The 19,559-nt window shown below is 38.6% G+C and overlaps 1 protein-coding gene across 1 annotated transcript in view; it reads left to right on the forward strand.

The window, feature by feature from the left end:
* ERICH6 (glutamate rich 6) overlaps positions 1-19,133 on the forward strand; it is a 31,176-nt gene extending 12,043 nt beyond the window's left edge. The window contains exons 7-14 of the mRNA XM_032408454.1: positions 47-160; positions 1,123-1,280; positions 1,933-2,003; positions 3,024-3,169; positions 9,329-9,414; positions 11,321-11,476; positions 14,167-14,395; positions 18,659-19,133. Of these exons, the coding sequence (XP_032264345.1) occupies positions 47-160; positions 1,123-1,280; positions 1,933-2,003; positions 3,024-3,169; positions 9,329-9,414; positions 11,321-11,476; positions 14,167-14,395; positions 18,659-18,922 (1,224 nt within the window). The 3' untranslated portion in view covers positions 18,923-19,133. The remainder of the gene's footprint in view (positions 1-46; positions 161-1,122; positions 1,281-1,932; positions 2,004-3,023; positions 3,170-9,328; positions 9,415-11,320; positions 11,477-14,166; positions 14,396-18,658) is intronic.
* The last annotated feature ends 426 nt before the right edge of the window (positions 19,134-19,559 follow it).

Genomic DNA, 19,559 nt, shown 5'->3' on the forward strand with positions numbered 1-19,559 from the left:
GCCTCCTTGTGGGCACCGATTCATTTCTGTTTTCCCTTCTCTGAAGGAAGAAGAGGAGGAAATATCACCCCAGTGTGAGTTTTGTGGGTGCGATCTAAGAACATTTCTTTCCAATATGGATATTTTCTCTGATGATGATAACTCGGAATCAATAGAAGAAGTAAGTTCTAAAGCAGGTTTATGGAGGAAATCATGTTATTTTTTCAATGTATGAAGTATTTCTGCATCTTCCCCTGCACTGCAATGCTTAAAAGAGTTACATGTTAGCTGGTGGGGAAATATAAATCATAGTCACGATGGGATACCGTTTCATACCCACTCTGATAGCTCTAATCAAAAGGATGGATAATACTAAAAAATGTTGGCAAGGATGTAGAGAAACTGGAAGATAATATGGTGTAGCCACTTCGAGAAGCAGTCTGGCAATTCCTTGAAAAGTTAAATACATAGTTACCTATAGCCCAGCAATTACACTTCTAGGTTTATGCCCAAGAGAATTGACAACCTCTATCGACACAAAAACTTGTACACAAATGTTCATAATAACATGGTTCATAACAGCTGAAAAGTGAAAACAACCCAAATATCCATCAGCTGATAAACAGGTAAATAAATGTGGTGTATCCATACAATGGAATTTTATTCAACCATAAAAAGAACTGAAGTACTGATACATGCTTACATGCTACAACATAGATAGACCTAGAAAACGTTATGCTAAGCAAAAGCCAATCACAAAGTACCACAAGTGTATGATTCCACTTATATGAACTGTACAGAACAGGAAATCTATGCAGACAGAACACAGGTCAGTTGCTTCCAGGGGCTGAGAGGAGAAGAGGATGGGGGGTGGGGGGATGTGTTAAGGGATAAGGGTTCACATTCTAAAAGTTGGCTGAGGTGATGGTTTTGCACAACTCTGTGAGTTCACTAAAAACCATTGACTTGTACACTTGAAATGGATGCGAATTACGGAATGTGAATTCTATCCCAAGAAAGCTGTTACCAAAAAAAGTTACCATAGATCGTTATCCAAAGTTCATTAGCCATTTTGGGATTTTTCCCCCCTAAGTATCTTCATCGAGGACTAGTGAGATGAAAAATGACCTCTTTGTTTTTCAGGCCTCCTGTTGTAGGTATTTTCAAAATCTGATTGACTACATCTATGAGGAAAAAAAAAAAACCCAGGGCCCCAAAGCGGAATTAATCTGTATTAACCCTCACGCAGCCCACGGCAGTGAAGTTGATAGACTCAAAGCAAAGGAAAAAGCCCTGCGGAGGTAACACTGAGCCTTTGATATTGAAACTCAGGCCCACTGAAGTAGAGGGCTTTTGGTCGATGAACCTTGTTTTTTTCAAAATTTATAATTTTGAAGAGGTATTCCCAGAAAAGAAATAAAAATTGGGGGCCCCTGGGTGGCTCAGTCGGTTAAGCATCTGCCTTCGGCTCCAGTCATGATCCCAGGGTCCTGGGATCTAGTCCCACGTCGGGCTCCCTGCTCAGTGGGGGGTCTGCTTCTCCCTCTGCCCTTCACCCCACTTGTGCGCCCTCTCTCTCCCTATCTCAAATAAATAAATAAAATCTTTAAAAATAAATAAATAAATAATTGGCCAAAGCAAACCCATTAAAATTCCTGGTAGATGTTATTGAGATTCAGAAGCTCCCAGAAACTCTGTGAATTTTTTAACAATTTAAAGTAGAAATCTACCAACTGCAAATTCTCAGCTCAATTTAGAATTCCCATGTTGGAGAAATTTGTCGACTAAAGAGAGTAGAGACCCATATGTACTGATTAAATGCCTGGATTCACAAGTAATGATAGGTAAAAATAATAAGGGACAGCATTTAAACAGTTAAAATTTGTACTAAAATTCTGTTTTAAGCTTCAAAACACATTTCAGACTTTTGCATCATATTTTTCAATTTTGTAGAAAACAGGAGCGACAAATGGCCAGACAATTTACAATAATGACAAATGGACAGCCTAATTTTTCTGAAGAAGGTGAGTTCCTCAACACTGATGCTATCAATCAGTTCTACATCAGAAAGCTCAGGTGTTTGACCAAGAGTTGAAATTGGTGTATTTAAAAAATAATATTTAAAATGTTCATTCCAAGGGTGCCTGGTTGGCTCAGTCATTAAGAGTCTGCCTTTGGCTCAGATCATGATCCAGGAGTTCTGGGATTGAGCCCCCCCATCAGGCTCCCTGCTCTTCGGGGTGTCTGCTTCTCCCTCTCTGCCCCTCCCCCTGCTCCTTCTCTCTCTCTCTCCCTCTCTCTCCCTCTCTCTCTCTCTCTCTCTGTCTCTCTCGCGTGTGCGCGCGCGCGCACATTTGCTCTCTCTCAAGTAAATAAATAAAATCTTAAAAAATGGTAATAATTAAAAATAAAATGTTCATCCAGTCAATGCATCAGGTAAGATGGTTCAGAAAATCTGGTATTTCATTTAAGTGGCTTCCGCTTACAGCTGTTATTGATCAAAATAAATTTGCAACATCTATAGAGCACTTTACAGGTAGCTGCAAAGAGCTTATGAGTTGCTATAGTATGGATAAAATTGAAGGAGCACTGATTTTTAGAACCAGAAGTTCTTGATTTATCTCCTTGCTTTTCTCCCTATAGGCTGGCTGATTTGGGGTAATTACTTAATCTTTCTGAGCATCAGGCAGCAACTCTACCACTCAGGAGCTATTGAAAAGATACTTAGAAAAGATAAATATTTGTTGTGGTTTAAACGAAATCCCTAGTATAAAGTTCCTTGATATTCAACTATTTCCTACTAAACATAAGGTCAGAAAATTCCACTTAATGAAAATCATCTTTCTTCTTTTAACAAAGGAATGTTTTCATTTTTTAACAAAAGAAGGCACTCACTTTAATTTAATGAAGGACCTCATTTTTCTTCCATTAAAAAAAAGTCTGATGAATCAATGCATTTGTAATAGGTTTGAAATTTCATTTTAGAAGAGAGGTTTTGGAACATTTTAAACAAATATCTACTTTCATGTGTTTTTTTTCCTTAGATTCAAAGCACTTAAAAACAATTTCTTATCAACTTTCCGTGGATATTCCAAAAAAAGAGCTAATTGCTGACAGACTACTTGATTTCCAACTAGAAAATAGAAACATTTCCATTGTTTGCTGTGATGCTAGAATAGCATGTGGAAAGGTGATTCTCTTGTAATTTTTTTACCCGTGACTCTTTAAAATCAGTTCTTCCTAAAATTGTAAAAGCTGTCATAATGAATATAACAGGTTGGCTACATAACACATTTAACTCTTTGTCAAGAAGAAATGGTTCACACTTGGCTCTTTAACTTCTACTAGACTTTATGTTTTTTAGTCTCCATTGGATAAATTCTAGTTCACAACTCTCTAAACCATGTCTGTGAGAATTAAAAAGTCATTTTTGAGGGTCATAACCAGTAGAAATCAGACCAGGACTGCGTACTGCCCTTATTTTGGATGCCGTGGCCCTTGGGATGTAGCTGGAGACTGTGTCATCTTCCTTGGAGGCCTCCTGCACTGCTAAGTTGTCGGCATGAGCCAGCAGAGCATTTTGGACTCTCTGACCGTTTCAGCTGTTAGCCCTGTCACCACCGCTCATCATGCTTACATTTTTGCTGTTCTCAATAAAGCTTGTCAAAACCTGAAAAAAAATGCTTTTACATACATTTTATGGCAAGCTATTTTGGTTAAAGCCTTTTTATTTTAAAATGTGATCATTGGAACATTTGGAAGCCTTAAAAAACTAGAAAGAAGGGGGAGAAAATCACCAAAAGCTTCAAGCACTTCCCCAAAATCATTGCTAATATTTCAATATTTTCTAGATCCACACTGCCCAATAGGGTAGCAACAACTACATATGGTTATCTAAATTTAAAATAACTAAAATAAAATTTAAAATGGAATTCTTCAGTCACACTAGTCTCATTTCTAGTGCTGAACAGCTGTGTGTGACTAAGGGCTACCATATTGCAGTGCTGATACAGAACATTCTTATGGTCACCAAAATTTCTGTTAGACGGCACTGTTCTAGACTTTTTACCCTTTGGCTTTGGTTGACATTCTTGTAATTATATTACACGTGTAATTTTTATCTCTTTTTAAAATTTATTATAAAAAATATTTCCATGATATTATATAGCTTACATTAACAGCATTTTAATATCTATGTGCTCCTTTATGTAGTTTATCTCACCCTTCCCCTGTTATTGGACAATACAGGTTAGCAGTTTTTTTGCTATACTAAATAACATTGCTTTGAATATCTTTGTGTATAAATGTATGTTTATATATTTTTTCAGAATAGATTTCTAGAAATTAAATTATGGAGACCAGATTTCTTTCTTTTGGGTGATATAGAATTTAAGGTGTGGCAGTGAACTGAGGTAACTGACAGAATCAAATCCAAATCCTGTCTGGGGGAAAGTCACCTGTCCAGCCCTCAGATTTCTCCTGCAAATTATACTTCAGGTTCAGTTACTAGCACATAGTGAAAAAGAATCAAGAATGCAAGGAAATTCAACACCACAATTGAAAACCCAGAGGAATAATATCTAATTAAAAAAAGACCTGCAAAGACTCTGGAAATTAAACTATGCTTATAAAAATAAAATATCAGCTTGAAGATATATGGAGGGAACAGAAATCTATTGTGACATAATCAGTTTGTAAAGAAAAAAATGGAACTTATAGAAATGAAAAATATAACAACTGAAGTTAAAAACTTAAAAGATGACAGTAACACAGGTTAGACCCAACTAAAGAGAGAACCAATGACCTGGAAAAAAGGTAAAAAAAAAAACCAAATAAATAATGAAATTCTCCATGGGAACAAAAATAAGAATACAGAATATAAAGTATATGATATGATATGAAAATGAGGTGTCTAAAACACATTTATTCAAAATCCCAAAAGGAGAAGAAAAAGATAATCAGACAGAGGCAGTATCTGAATTTTCTAGAACTGATAAATGAGAAGAGCCCGCAGATTTTGCCCAGTGAATCCCAATCAAGATGAAATAAAGAAAAAAAAATCCTAGACATGTCAGAGCAAAACCAAGGAACACAGAGGAAAAACAAATCTTAAAAGCAGCAGAGAACAAAAAGTTCTGTTTATATTTAAAGAGAATTATACCATCAGATAACCTCCCAACAGCAACAATGGAAGCCAGAAGGCAATGGGAATTATCTTTAGGGTGCTTAAAGAAAATAGTGGTCAATCTAGAAGTCTATAACCAGTTAAAATATTTTTCAAGAAAATGTGTCCAAAAGGACATTGTCTAGTAAAGTCAAAGATAATTTGTCACTAGTAGCCCCTCATTAAAGGAAATTCTAAAGAATGTGCTTTGTGTAATTGGATGGTCTGAGATTCAAGAAATATGAAGAGAAAAAGTGGTACATTAGACCTTTTTTCATGTTGATTTATAAAAATTCTTATACATTTAGGATACGAGCCCTTTGTATGTCATATTGCTGCAACCACTTTTCACTTCTTGGTTTGTCCTTCACCATTTTAATTGTAATTTATCAAATCCTTCATGGATACTGCTTTTTTTCATTGGTTGGTAAATCTTTCCCAGACCTGAGATAATACAGCTATTCTCCTATGTTAAAGAAATCTCTGTAGTTCTGCATTTCACATTTAGATCTTTAATCCACTTGGAATTGATTTTTACATATAATGTGAGGTAGTGGTCCTAATTTCATTTAAAAAATATGGACGGGCGCCTGGGTAGCTCAGTTGCATCTGCCTTCGGCTCAGGTCATGATCTCAGGGTCCTGGGATCCAACCCCACTTTGGGCTCCCTGCTCAGCAAGGGGTCTGCTTCTCCCTCTCCCTGTGCCCCTCCCCCTCTTTGTGCTGGCACTCTCTCTCTCTCTCTCAAATAAATAAATAAAATCTTAAAATATACATATATGGATACCAGATTGTATCCAGCACTATGTATTGAAAAAGATTTCCTTTTTTCCATTACCATACACTGGCACTGCTGTCCCACATCAGATGTTTATGGCTGCATGAGTCTGATTCTGGACTCCTTACTCTGTATCATGGATTTCTTTATCCTGCCCCAACACTACACAGTCTTAATTACTATATTTTGTGATAGATCTTAATATCTGGTAGAGCATATTCCTCTCTCTCAACCGCCTTCTTTAAGAATGTCGGCTCAGGGCACCTGGGTGGCTCAGTTGGTTAAGTGTCTGCCTTTGGCGCAGGTCATGATCCCAGGGTCCTGGGATCAAGCCCCGCATTGGGCTCCCTGCTCCGTGGGAAGCCTGCTTCTCCCTCTGCCACTCCCCCTGCTTGTGTTCTCTCTCTCGCTGTGTCTCTCTCTGTCAAATAAATAAATAAATAAATATTAAAGAAAAAAAAAAAAAGAATGTCTTGGCTCTTCTAAGTTCTTGACATTTCCTGTAAATTTTAGAATTGACTTGTGAAGACCTCCATTACCCCAACAACACACAAATAATACAATCTTGTTAAAATGTGAATTGCAGTTGCATTGGATCTAAAATCAATTTGGGAAGAATGTCATCTTTAAAATACTTAATCTTCCAATCTATGAACATTGGGTCAAATTTATTAGAGGGGTTGTTCAAATATTCTATTGTTTTATTACTTTTTTGGTCTAACAATCCTTGCAATTTTTGAGAGAGGTAGGCTAAAATATCCCATTATGATTACGGAATTTTTTAATTTTTCCTTTTCCTTTTGTGAAATTTTGCTTTATATATATTGAAACTATCTTAATATGGGAAAAATATTTTGTAAGGTTATATCCTCCTAGTGGATTTAAACTTTTATCATTATGAAGTAATCTTCTTTATCTCTGGTAATATTCCTTAGTATTTTCATGTATCATTTTTATTTATAATCTTTTTGTATCCTTATATTTTAGATTTGTCTCCTGTAAACAATATATGGTTGGAATTTTTCCTTAAAAAAAGAACTAATCTGACATTCTTTGTCTATTAACTGGAGTATTTAGTCTATTTACATATAATAACTGACATTCCTTGATATTTTCTATTTGTTCCCTGTTATGTGTTTTTCTTTTCCTTTATCCTTTCTTGTCTTTTGGGAGAATATTTAAAATATGTTGTTCTATTTTTTCTTCTACCTCTACAAGCTTAGAAGTTACACTCTCTGCTTCTATCATTTTTCTGGCTACCCTAGAAATTTCAGCAAGTAAACTTAATTTATCCAAGTCTGAAGTTAAGCTTTATTATTTGCCCTTCTCTCATATATTATACCCAGAGATAGAATGGCTGAATCCCAAGATATGCCTGTCTTTCACTTTACTAGATGAAGCCAAAATGATTTCCAAGTTTTTGGACCAAATTACATTGATCCACTAGACAATGGTGACTGTTGTTCTGCATCCTTTCCAATAGTTAGTACTATCAGATGTCCCATTTTCTTTGCCAGTATGATAGGTATGTACTGATCTCTAATTGCGGTTTTAATTTTCCTTTCCCAGGTTACTAATGATGTTGAGCACCTTTTCGTTTATTGACTGAGATTTCTCCTTCGAGAAGTGCTCAAGGGTATTTTGAACCCATTTTTTTTCAAATGGTCATAATATCCAAGAGGAACTGGGTACCAGCATACATGCATAAGAATGTTGGTGGTATCATTGTTTACAATAGTCGAAAACTGGGAATGACCCAAATATCTATTAAATAAATAGTGATAAATTCATACCATGAAATACTATACACAAATGAAAGTTAGTGGACCACAGCCACAAACTGGAACACGCATGAAACTCACCTACATAATATTGACAGAAAGAAACAAAATATTAAAGATATTTTCTTTGTTTCTACTTATGTAAAATTCGAAATGAGAAAAAATTGAAGCTATATTGTTTAGAAATTATAAAAGTGCAAAGAAATGACTATGAAATCAGAATAGTGGTTATGTCTAGGAAAGAAAGGTGTCGACTTTGAGATAGACACACAGAGGGCCTCCTCGAGTATTGGCATTATTCTATTTCTTGACCTGGATGGCGATAATAATGGGTGTTCACTTTATAATTACTCATTACAAAACAGCATGTTTTAGCACTTTTCTGAATGTATTTCATATTTCATAATTTTTAAAATGAAAAAATGTGTTATCTTCCAAAATAAATGGCAACATTTATGTGAATATTTCAGTAGTTTCATTGTTTAGCCCTAGAAATTCTTAAACCTATTTTACTACAATACAGGATTAAGAATAAAAAGAATATTTAAATAGAAATGTTACTGGGGGTACCTGGGTGGCTCAGTCAGTTAAGCGGCTGCCTTTGGCTCAGGTCATGATCCCAGAGTCCTGGGATCGAGCCCCGCATCGGGCTCCCTGCTCAGCGGGAAGTCTGCTTCTCCCTCTCCCTGTGCCCTTCCCCCTGCCTGTGCTCTCTCTCTCTTTGTCAAATAAATAAATAGAATCTTAAAAAAAAAGAAAAAGAAAATGTTACTGGGCACAAATTCATTTCCCTATTGAGTATTACATATAAAATAGTTTAACTTGGAGATATATTAAGGATTATCTCCCTGTATTTCTTTCTTCATCTTCTCATACACCATTAGTGTTTTGCTCAAATAACTTCAAGAACAAACTTGAAGAGACACCAGATGCTACAGCTTATACTTGAGTTTAAAGTCAGTCTGTTGAAGTATAATTTATATACAGTAAAATTCATCTTTTTTAGATGTACAGCTCTATGAATTTTGGCAGTTATGTAACCACTACTACAATCAGCATATAGAATATTTCCATCGTGCTAAGGCTGCTATTTAATCTTCTATTTTGTTTCTATAGTAATATGTGAATAAGGTAAAAATTAAAAAAAAAACACAAAACCCTTCAAACAGATATGTAATGTCAGATTCCTGCCTGAAAGCTTTTATCAAGTTATCTGCAGGGGTTAGGAACAATCCTTAATGATTCCTAAGAATTGTTCCCTGTCACTGTTGCAGGGCCAAAAATTTAAATTAAGAAATGGTTTGTAGGGGCGCCTGGGTGGCTCAGTCATTGAGCGTCTGCCTTCGGCTCAGGTCATGATCCCAGGGTCCTCGGATCGAGCCCCGCATCGGGCTCCCTGCTCTGCGGAAAGCCTGCTTCTCCCTCTCCCACTCCCCCTGCTTGTGTTCCCTCTCTCGCCATGTCCCTCTCTGTCAAATAAATAAATAAAATCTTCAAAAAAAAAAAAGAAATGGTTTGTATCACTGTCCAGCAAGCAAGGAATGCCTTTTATTATCATAATTAATGCGTTGTATCTGGAACAATTAACAGTTAAGCGTCCTTTCATTTTCTGTGCTATATACATAGATCATGAGGAACGAGCTCTTAGAGAAGCACTACAAACATGGAAGCAAGTTTCTGACTTCATTTCCAGATGGAACAACACAAATATTGTATCCTTTCAACAAGTTGTTTTTATTAGCCTTATTTCTTCACATAAAAAGAGAAAAAAATATATAGAAAACTATAAAGAAAAAACAGATATTACCCAAATCCTACCACCCAGAGAAAAGCTATTAACATCTTTTTAATATATCTTTCCTTTTTTCTATGAGCATATATATAATTCTTTAAAAATTAATTCAACTCGTTATTCGTATCTTTCAACTTGCCCTCTTTGATTAATATTAAATAGCAATGTTATGAGTATATCATAAACAATAAAGATAGAAATACACCACCATTTTTATAACCACAAGGTATTTCATTATAGGGATGTACCATAATTCATTTAATCTAACCACAAAGGTGGTTTCATAATTTTTTGCCTTATATACAACAGCTAAATGAACAACTTTTTGCAGACTTTGTTGCATACTTATCACTTATTTCCTTGAATTGAATGTCTAGGGGTAGTAACTCTGGCTAAGAAATTACAGACATTTTAAAGCTTTGATAGATTTTGTCCCCCGGAAAATGTGTACCAGTTTACACATCCATGAGCAGCACATTATTTTTTAATACAAAAATTCGATATCCATTTTATGGAACACTAAGTTATTCATCACTTGAACTTCTGCCTGGTGGCCAAGCCATTTGCTATTTTGACATAAAGGCCATTTAATACATCAAGGAAAGTAAAAACAAAAAACAAAAAACTATGAAATAAGGAGAGCTTTTTGGTGAATGAAGGTCCCACTTTTATAGGAGAAAGTCATGTTTAGTTTTAGTTTCCTAAAAGTTTAGTCAAACCCCAATAATCAACCAGAAAAATGACTTTCATGGCATAGGAAGTATATGAAGTTTTTGTTGAGGCCCCATGAGAAAAAGTGTAGGTTTTGTCTTAATTATATCAATAAATTTTCCATAACTCCCCCCAAATTTTATTATTAGTTATCATTTCATGCCCTGGCTTTAATTCTTAATTCTCCTGAAAGCTTTGGCTGCTTTTCAGAGTGACTCAATCTTGTGTTTACTTTTCCTCTGGGCTTTGCTGATCAGCTTAGATGGGACTGAGTATTAACAGTAAATTATCCTCAGTAGACTTTACTCATTTTGATGCTATTGTAAATGGAATTATTTTCTTAATTACATTTTCAGAATGTTCACTGCTAGTATGCAGACGTACAATTTAATTTTTGTACATCGGTCCTGTAGCCTACAATCCTGCGGAACTCGTTTGTTAGTTCTAATATATTGTTTTGTGGATTCCTTAGGATTTTCTATATACAAGAGTAGGATAGTTTCACAGCATTCATTTCCAATCTGGATGGCTTTCGTTTCTTCTTCTTTCATAAAATTTCCCTAGTTAGACCCTTCAGTGCAATGTTGAATAGAAGTGGGGAGAGTAGACATTTTCATTTGTTTCCTAATCTTAGGGGGAAATCACTCCGTCTTTCACCATTAAGTATGATGTCAGCCGTGGGTTTTTGTTAGACACTATCAGCTTGAGGAGTTTCCCTTTTATTCCTAGTTCATTGAGTTGTTTATCATGAAAAGGTATTGGATTTTGTCAAATGCTTTTTCTGTGTATATTGAGATTATCATTTTTTTGCTCTTTATTCTATCAATATATTTCATTGATTGATTTTTAGATGTCAAGCCAACCTTGCATTCCTGGGATAACTCCACTTTGTCATAGTATATATGTTTTTTTATATGTTGCTAGATTCCATTTGCTAGTATTTTGTTGAGACTTTTTGCATCTTGTAAAAATATTTTGATCCCATGAAAAGCATAAAATTATTTTTGTAATAACAGTAGCTCTCATTCCAGAATGGTTTCAAAGTCTCTCTCATAAATTGACTTTATTCCCAGAAGGACCATTAGAACAACTCAAATGACCTTATCTGATCTCAGCTACCCATCTGGAAACCTAGCCATCATCCGAGTGCCCAACAAAGTAAGTGGTTTCACTTGTATAGTCCAAGAAGACATGCCAACTGACCCTGCGATCCTGGCATTGCTAGATTCTTCTGGCAGAAGTTCCTGCTATCATCCCAATGGAAATGTCTGGTAGGCTTCTAGGTTTCTCCTGCTGCCATTTGGGGGGTGGGGTGGGGGGTGGTTGTGAAATTTTACTTTTTCTTTTATTTTTTCCAACTTTATTGAGATATAATTGACATATAACATTGTGTAAGTTAAAGGCATAAAATGTGTTGATTTGATACACTTACATATTGCAAAATGATTATCACATTGCATTAGCTAACACCTCCATCATGTCACATAATTATCACTTCTTTTTTGTGTTGAGAACATTTAAGATATACTCTCTTAGCAACTTTCAAATACACACACACACACACATAGTATTATTAACTATAATCTCTATGCAGTACATAAATCCCTAGAATTTATTCATCTTATAGCTGGAAGTTTTTTTTTTCCTTTCAAATGATAAAAATAAAAATAATTTAAGAGGGCGCCTGGGTGGCTCAGTTGGTTAAGCGACTGCCTTCGGCTCAGGTCATGATCCTGGAGTCCCTGGATCGAGTCCCGCATCGGGCTCCCTGCTCAGCGAGGAGCCTGCTTCTCCCTCTGACCCTCCCCCCTCTCATGTACTCTCTCTCTCAAATAAATAAATAAAATCTTTAAAAAAAAAATAATTTAAGAATTATTTAAGTTAGTGATCTTTAGATAGTAATGTTCAACTCAGAGAAAATTTTTATTTATGTCATCCCATTTCTTCTCAGTGGAAAAATCCCAGGCAACTATGTAAAACAAAGCTCATGATATTCTTTCTATAAACTGTAAGAAAATATGAACTTTGTGATGTCAATATTAGAAAAAAATCTCTAAACAAATTATATGGTCACCCAAGGGATTTGTGATAGGAATCCAGGTGGTCTCTCTAGAGCCTATGCCTGTTAATGTTATACTACCTCATCTATGGAAATAATTTACAATGGATAGCTGCCACACTGTGTTGTTATAGTTTTGTGTGTGTGTGTGTTATGTTTTGAGATATATCTATAACTATTCCAAGATCCCTATAGCCACAACCAACAATAACATACAAACAAAATCTCGGCAGATCCTGATCTTATTTTGATCTACGAACTTATCTATTCTGTGACTTTGCATTATTTCATTTAGCCTGAGAAAGTGAAATTTGGGTTCTAACTTCAAAGGCACTTCCAACTTCCTGAGCTTTTCAGAAAGAGATACTATTCCCCTTTAAATTATTTACAGGAATAACAATCTCATCTTGAGAAATTCCATTCATAATTGACAAAGTCTGGACATTCTGCCAGTACTTGAGAAAGTTAAGACATTTGTGTTTTTCAGGTCTAATGCAGTAGTCAGTCCATTAACCCTATGTGTAGTGGAGAATTTCTATTTATCCTTCGGGGTTCAATAGCAATTCTAGATTACATCTGGTCAGGTACTGTATTAATTGTCACCAGATATCCATTGGTTTCTAGAACATTTGCCCTCTCTATGAAGTCCCCTGACCCACTAGCTGGATCCCTGGTCCTCTCATGTGACTTCTGCATACTCTCACTGCCCCTTCTAGCTGCCTCTGCCTTTCGTATAGCAAGCCCATCTCCGCTGCTGGCCCAGCGGCGTTGAAGGCATACTCTGAATCTTTGCCACTACCAGCATGTATCTGTATGTGATATAGACTCAAATAATGTTTATTAAATGAACAATTTATCTACATAATTTTAGCCAAGTATTATTTTCATCCACATTTCAAGACAAAAGGAAACTTCCTCCTCCCACGTACAATAAGATCATCACCTCAATTTCTCATTTGCACTTTTGGTATTAGATTACTGCCATTAATCAACAGTGGGGAAATAAGATGTGATCTTACCCTAGGGCCCCTCATGGCCAATTCATCTAGTTTTTGAAAAAATAATTTATTATCAAATTCAGCCACCTTTCTAAATACCCAGAACTGTACCTATTCCCTCTCCTCAAGAAAGCAATGGCGATCCAAGTTGGAAGAAGGTGAGAGAAGAGGAGATAACTAAGTAGAATGGCAGTCCTTAGTGCCACTGGAGCTCAGACTGTGCTGGGCCTAGTATGTATGTAATGTAGTAAAATGTGGCATCAGCTACACCAAGAGACTGGGGAGACCCCATTAGTCTAAGCTCCACTTTGTGCTCCATCACAAGGCTCTTCACTGGCACTCTAAGCCATCTCAGAGATGTTCCCTGAGCCTCTCCTGCCCACACCTGGCCCTGATGAGAGCCCTCCTAAAAGGACTCCTGGCTCCCAATTGCTGGGTACTGTTAGAACACAGCTGTCCTGTACTGAGGCCAATGGGGCCTTCCCCAAGACTTACAGCCACTGGTCTTCATTTTGTCCTGGGGAAAATCTAAGCACTGGTATTCTCCCCTCTTTGGGTACAGCCTGCTCGCCTCTTCTGCATGTCTTCTTGTCCAGACTAAACCTTCCCTGCTCCCCCTTCATTCTCCCCAGCACACAGTTTTCCAGATCCCTTTATGATCCCGGTTCTCTCTTTGGGACCCAGTTTGGTTTATCAGTAGGTCTTGGATTGGATCCACCACTTTAAATTAATATAAAATTCAGTCACAGTATTATCATTCCCAAGATTACCTGAGGTTTTGCACTATTCGTATGCTGTTGGCTAGCATTAACTGTTGCTCCCCTTGGCTAGCAAGCGACAGGGCTAATTTTAAGGTCGAAGTATAATGTTACTGTTTATAATTTTTAATTTCCTTTCTGCCCAGGGTATACATCAATATCTTGGGAGGTCAATACTCAGATCAAGCTGGCAACAGAATAAGGGCTTGGAATTGGTCCAGTTCTGTCGCTTCCTCACCCTTTGTTTCATTTAAACCTGTCTTTCTGGCTTTGAACCATTACATTGGAATTCGCATCCTAGAACAAGACAAGATTTCAATCACTTTTCTAGCAATGGGCCAACAGGCAAGAATCAGCGTTGGGACCAAAGTGAAGGTAGGTACATTTTTGAAAACAGTTCTAAGCATTTAGAATAATAAGAGTAAATGACTTTCGTTAATGTTATTACTGACAGATTATACTTGCGTGTAATCTACTGTCCACTAAGAGTTTTGGAATTCAATGAAAAAACACATAATGAAAATTTCATATGGAATTGAGGTAACCTTTTTGTTTGTTCTTCAGAAATTCCTTTTAGTTCAGAGTGGATCCAACTAATGTTTACTGTGTTTACTCTGTGCCCAAGTAGTGCTACTTTGGGGGTTTGGTTTTAGGATTTTGTATTGTGTTTGTTTTTCCTTCGTGCTATAGCAGAAAGCCCTGGGCTGAGTCAGGAGACCCAGGTTCTAACCATGTTCAAGACCAAGCATAAGTCCCATCTCCTTGGAGACACTTCCCAGACCTCCTAGCCCTTTGCCCAATCAGGGTCCCTCATGGCTTTCCCTAGGGTATCCATGTACTCACCTCTGTCCCTGCGCTTGCTGGACCATGCTGCCTTACTTGCCCTTGGGGCTGCCTTTCCTACCAGATGGTGAGCTCCAGAGGGACAAAATCTCTGCCTTACTGATTCCTCTACCCCACCCAGGGCATGGCCTAGAAGACATTCTCAGTAACTGGCAGTGGTTAAGAACGTGGCCTTCAGGTTACAGGGACATAGTTTCATACCTCAACTTTGCCACTTAGCTAAGTGGGTGAACTTGAACTTCAGTTCCCTCTTCTATAAGATGAGGATAATGATTCCCACCAAATAGATTGCTGTGAAGAGTCAATGCGAATGCAAAGTACTTAGCATGGTGCTTGGTACCAAGTACTCAGTAAACAATAGCTCCGTATAGAGTTTGTCAATTTATGTCAATAATGTTGAAATATATATAGAGATAGAGATAGAGATAAATAGAGGTCTATGTAGCTTATCTAGTGTGTGGCTCTGAACAAGTCCCTTAAACTCTGAAACCCTTTGTTTCATCAATTATTAAAGGAAGAGATTGCTCCAGATTTCAAAGGCGTTGTCAACCTCGAAAAATTCTACACTTTTAAATAAGTGGAAATATAACCTCAATATTCAGCACAGGCAGGAATATCTCATAAAGACCAAACAAAAGGGATACTTCGGAGTCCGCCAACAGAGAGTGAGGGTCTACAATGTGCTCAGTATTATTCCAGCCACTTTTGGTCAATCTGGCTACTGCGGTCAGTGGTTCAGACTCCAGACAAACTTCTTTGTTAGAAATCTATAAGATAGGCTTCTTTTGGTACATTACATTCATGGTGAATGCATTCTTAGCAAAAATGTAAAAAATGTTCTCTCTCTCTCCCCCCTCGCTCCTTAGAAAAGAATTTTAATCAGAAAGAGTCATTGTGATGCAAAAAAAAAAATTGATGTTAAAAGTTTTTCCATTTCTCATTGTCCTCATGTTCACCCTTATGTTAGGTTTTTAAAAATTACAAAAGTGATATGTTAAATACATTTTCATGTTTAAAGATTCAAATAATATAGAAATAGAGTAAAAAATCGAGATTCCACTTTCATCCTTTCATCTATTCTAATCCCTTTCCCAAAAGTAATCACCACCCCAAATTTAGTATTCCTCTATTCAGTGTATTTATAAATTATTCCTACACATCTCTTTTAAAATAAAAGTTGAATCCTATTGCTTGTATTGTTGGGGGGATTCTCTTTGTTTTTGTTTTCCACTTAAGGAGTATTAGGGGTTTTTCCATGTCTACATTTCCAAGCATATTTGTCTATTTTATTTTTAATTGCTCCATAACGTTTCATATGCACTATAGTTAATTTATGCTACATAGAGCGGCCTCCCAGTGGCACCGGCCAATTATTCACTTCCTCCTCCTGGAAGCATTTCTTGCCTTGCTTTCAGGACACTGCTCTCCCTTGATTTTCCTTCCACCTCGGGGACTGTTCCTTCTCATTTTTCTTTGCTGACTCTCTTCACCTCCCCATTTTCTACATATTGAGGGGCTCCAGGCCTCTCCCTGGGGCTCTTCTTCATCTCCTTAGGTGAATCACTCCCTAGGTGGTCTCATGGAGTCTCCTGTCCTTAAATACCACCTCCATCTTGATAACCCTTTCATTTTCTCTCCCATGAACTTTTAGCTTGCACATCCCGGATTCCAACCCTGCATCTCTGCTTGCGTGTCTAAGAGGGCATTAAAAACTTAGCGAAATTAGATCTTAGAGCTTGCCCCACCCTCAGTCTTCTCTTGGCACGTTGTGCCTTCTGCCTTGGGCCGGCCTGATCATCCACCTCACGCACGTATTAGCTCTTCAGCTCTGCCCATTACGGGGCTCAGTGTAATCAGTGAAGTTCTTTGTTTTTATTTTGACAAATAGATTATAATATTATCAATATGTATTATTCCCAGTGTCCCTACTAGTGACCTTTGCCTCAAATGCTATTCTGTATGATGTTAAATTGCTACACCTGCTTTCTTTTTAGTTAGCATCTGCTTGGTACATTTTTTGCATCCTTTGATTTTCTATGTTTTTATACAGTTTTAAGTTAGATGTGTCTCTTGCAAACAGTATATAACTGGATTTTGTTGCTTTCCCCAACCTTATAGACTTAATCTTTTAATACGTTTTATTTTAATGATCACTCTAAAATTGTTAACACCTCTTTTTTTCTATATGCATAGAATTTCCAAGTCCTCTAGTTATTGCTTCTCTTTGACAACAATAATTCTCTCCAATCCCTCAGAAGATATTTACCATATATATCCCAGAGTCTTCCTCTGGCTACTGTCTCCTTGAGTATTGGTATCTCTGATAGGTAAATCTGGCCTCTCTCTCACGGCCTCAAATTTCCTCAGATATTTGGTGATTCCTGGTTGCGTGTTCATTTTGTATTTGAGAATCCCTGCTTTCCTGCATGTTCTGCTTACTGAAGTTTGTTTGTGGGGACTGTGGGAAAGCGGTATGCGCTGTTGAGGGCTAGAAGGCTAGCCCCAGTGCCAGACTTCCAGCTCCAGCCTGTGCAGCCTGGGGGCACGGGGGTTGAAAACGGGAACACCCCCACCCACGTAAGGGCTGCCTCCCAGCTGATCAACTGATCCTTCTAATAGTTACCTCAAGGCCCCTCCTCCTTCTCACTTCTGTTAACTTTGATCTCAGGATGTGTGTGTTTGGGTTCGTGGTTACATTTGGTCGTTTATCTCTCTATGGATATGTCCCATCTGTTTTTTGATATTCAGGAATTCCGTAAGATTATTCCTGTTGATCTAAATCTTTTCTATTTCCTAGAACCATTATTGATTTACTCTCTTAAAAAGTTTTCTGTGATTCTATGGAATTCGGGATTGAAGGGAAGTTAAAAATGCTGGTCCATTCTTTGTTACTCATCCGTCTCATACTCCCTCCCCGTCCTTCCGTCCCTCCCTCCCCTCCTCCTCCCTCCCTCCCTCCCTCCCCTCCCCCTCTCTCCCTCCCCTCCCCCTCTCTCCCTCCCCTCCCCCTCTCTCCCTACCTTCCGATGCCGACGCCTGAGGGAATGCCGTGCGTCGCGCGTCTCTTGCAGGTAGGTGGTCACTCCGCTCGCGGCAGGTAGCGGTTCAGCTTGCATTTCGCCCACCCCACTGAGGCTAAACGCCCCTCCTCAGCTGGTCCTGAATCCACACACGGGAAACACACACAGGCGAGCCTGTCCTGACAGAGCCATTCCCCTTCCTGCAGCTGCAAGGAGACGTCAGCCTGCCGCACCAAAGGCTGTGGGGAAGGGGAAGAGCAGAGGCCAAGGGCTGCTCAGGGAAAGGTTAATGCGGACCGGCTTCCTGGAGGTAGCGGCACATTTCAGAAGGAAAGGAGCTTCAGCCGTCCGGCTCCTACCTGAAAGCTCAGCTGAGGTGCCGCGCCTTCTCTGAGGAAGGCTGCCCGCCCAGTGCCTTCCTGGCCTCCAGTCCAGCGCTGACCACGCCCTCCCCCCTGGGAATCGCCCCGCGAAGGGACCGTGCTCGCGGCATCTTGGTGCTCCCCTCTGTATACGCTGAGACAGTACTTGAATAACTTGTAAGCCTTTGAAAGTACCCAAATTCGATGTGGTCAGGCCTGCTCTGGTCTCTCAAATCTCCGCAGCATTCTAGCTCATTCCTCCTTCAGATGAGATTAACACCGCTGCCCCCCGTTTGTAGATAACGAGACTCAGGGGATCCAGCTCCAAATTAGTGCCGCCCGCGCACCTCCTCCCGCCCCCCGCTGCCACAGGTGGACCCTGAGCTTCCCTTCTCTTTCTCTTTGCCGAAAAGCTCCCTAACCCTGAGGAGATTCCAGTTCTCCGGCACCTGAATGGGGAGGACCTGCTGCTGCTGGCCAATTTAATAAAGATTCGACGCCTGTTTCATAAACTTGAAGGATGCGCGCATTTTCCCTCCAGCCAGGTCTGGGAAAAATTAAAGCAACCTTCCTACCTTTCCTCACTTTCTGTAAAACTAATTGCCCTTTGTCACAATTCCGGTATAAAGAAAGATACAATAAAAACAATATCAGCTATAATAAATGAAAACACTTAACAAATGATGGTGCCTTCATTTTTTGTTATTTTGGGAGGCGGTCTGAGAGATTTCAAGAAAAGTGTAATGACCAGGAAATACCAAGAAATACGCTTTATTACACGTTTAGAACACATCCTGAGTCACCAGTAGCTTACATTCGAAGTTGGAAAACTAAACAACTCACTTTCGGGACACCAGAGAATGAGCGTGGTCATTCCTAAGTGTCCATTATCAGAGTTCTATCAGGAAAACAGAAAGCAGGGAGGATGAGATGCTTCCAAAACCATCCGAAAGGCTCTGGAAGTGAAGGTCAAGGAAATCCCCTGCTGGCTCTTGGGAAATCTGGAAGAGAAGGAGTCTCAGGAAGCCATGAAGCCAACAGCACCACAGTGAGCAGGAGCTCTGCCCGATGAGCTGCAGCCTCACCCAGGAGCGCAGGATCACAAGAAGGGGCCATCTACCCCCTGTCCACCCCTCCTGCCCACCTCACAAACTTCAGGCCTCTCCCTAGGGAATGGACGGAGGTTCCTAGACTCAGGTCTTGATCAATGCTAAGTGTTTCAATTTTATTTTTGCCTTCTCCCTCTTCCTTTTCACTGATGAATGAAGTTTTAGTTTCTATCAAGTGAGACAAATATTAAACTAATTGAACTAA

The sequence above is a fragment of the Phoca vitulina genome, unplaced genomic scaffold (genome assembly GCF_004348235.1).
Source record: "Phoca vitulina isolate PV1807 unplaced genomic scaffold, GSC_HSeal_1.0 scaffold10, whole genome shotgun sequence".
NCBI classification, from domain to species: Eukaryota; Metazoa; Chordata; class Mammalia; order Carnivora; family Phocidae; genus Phoca; species Phoca vitulina.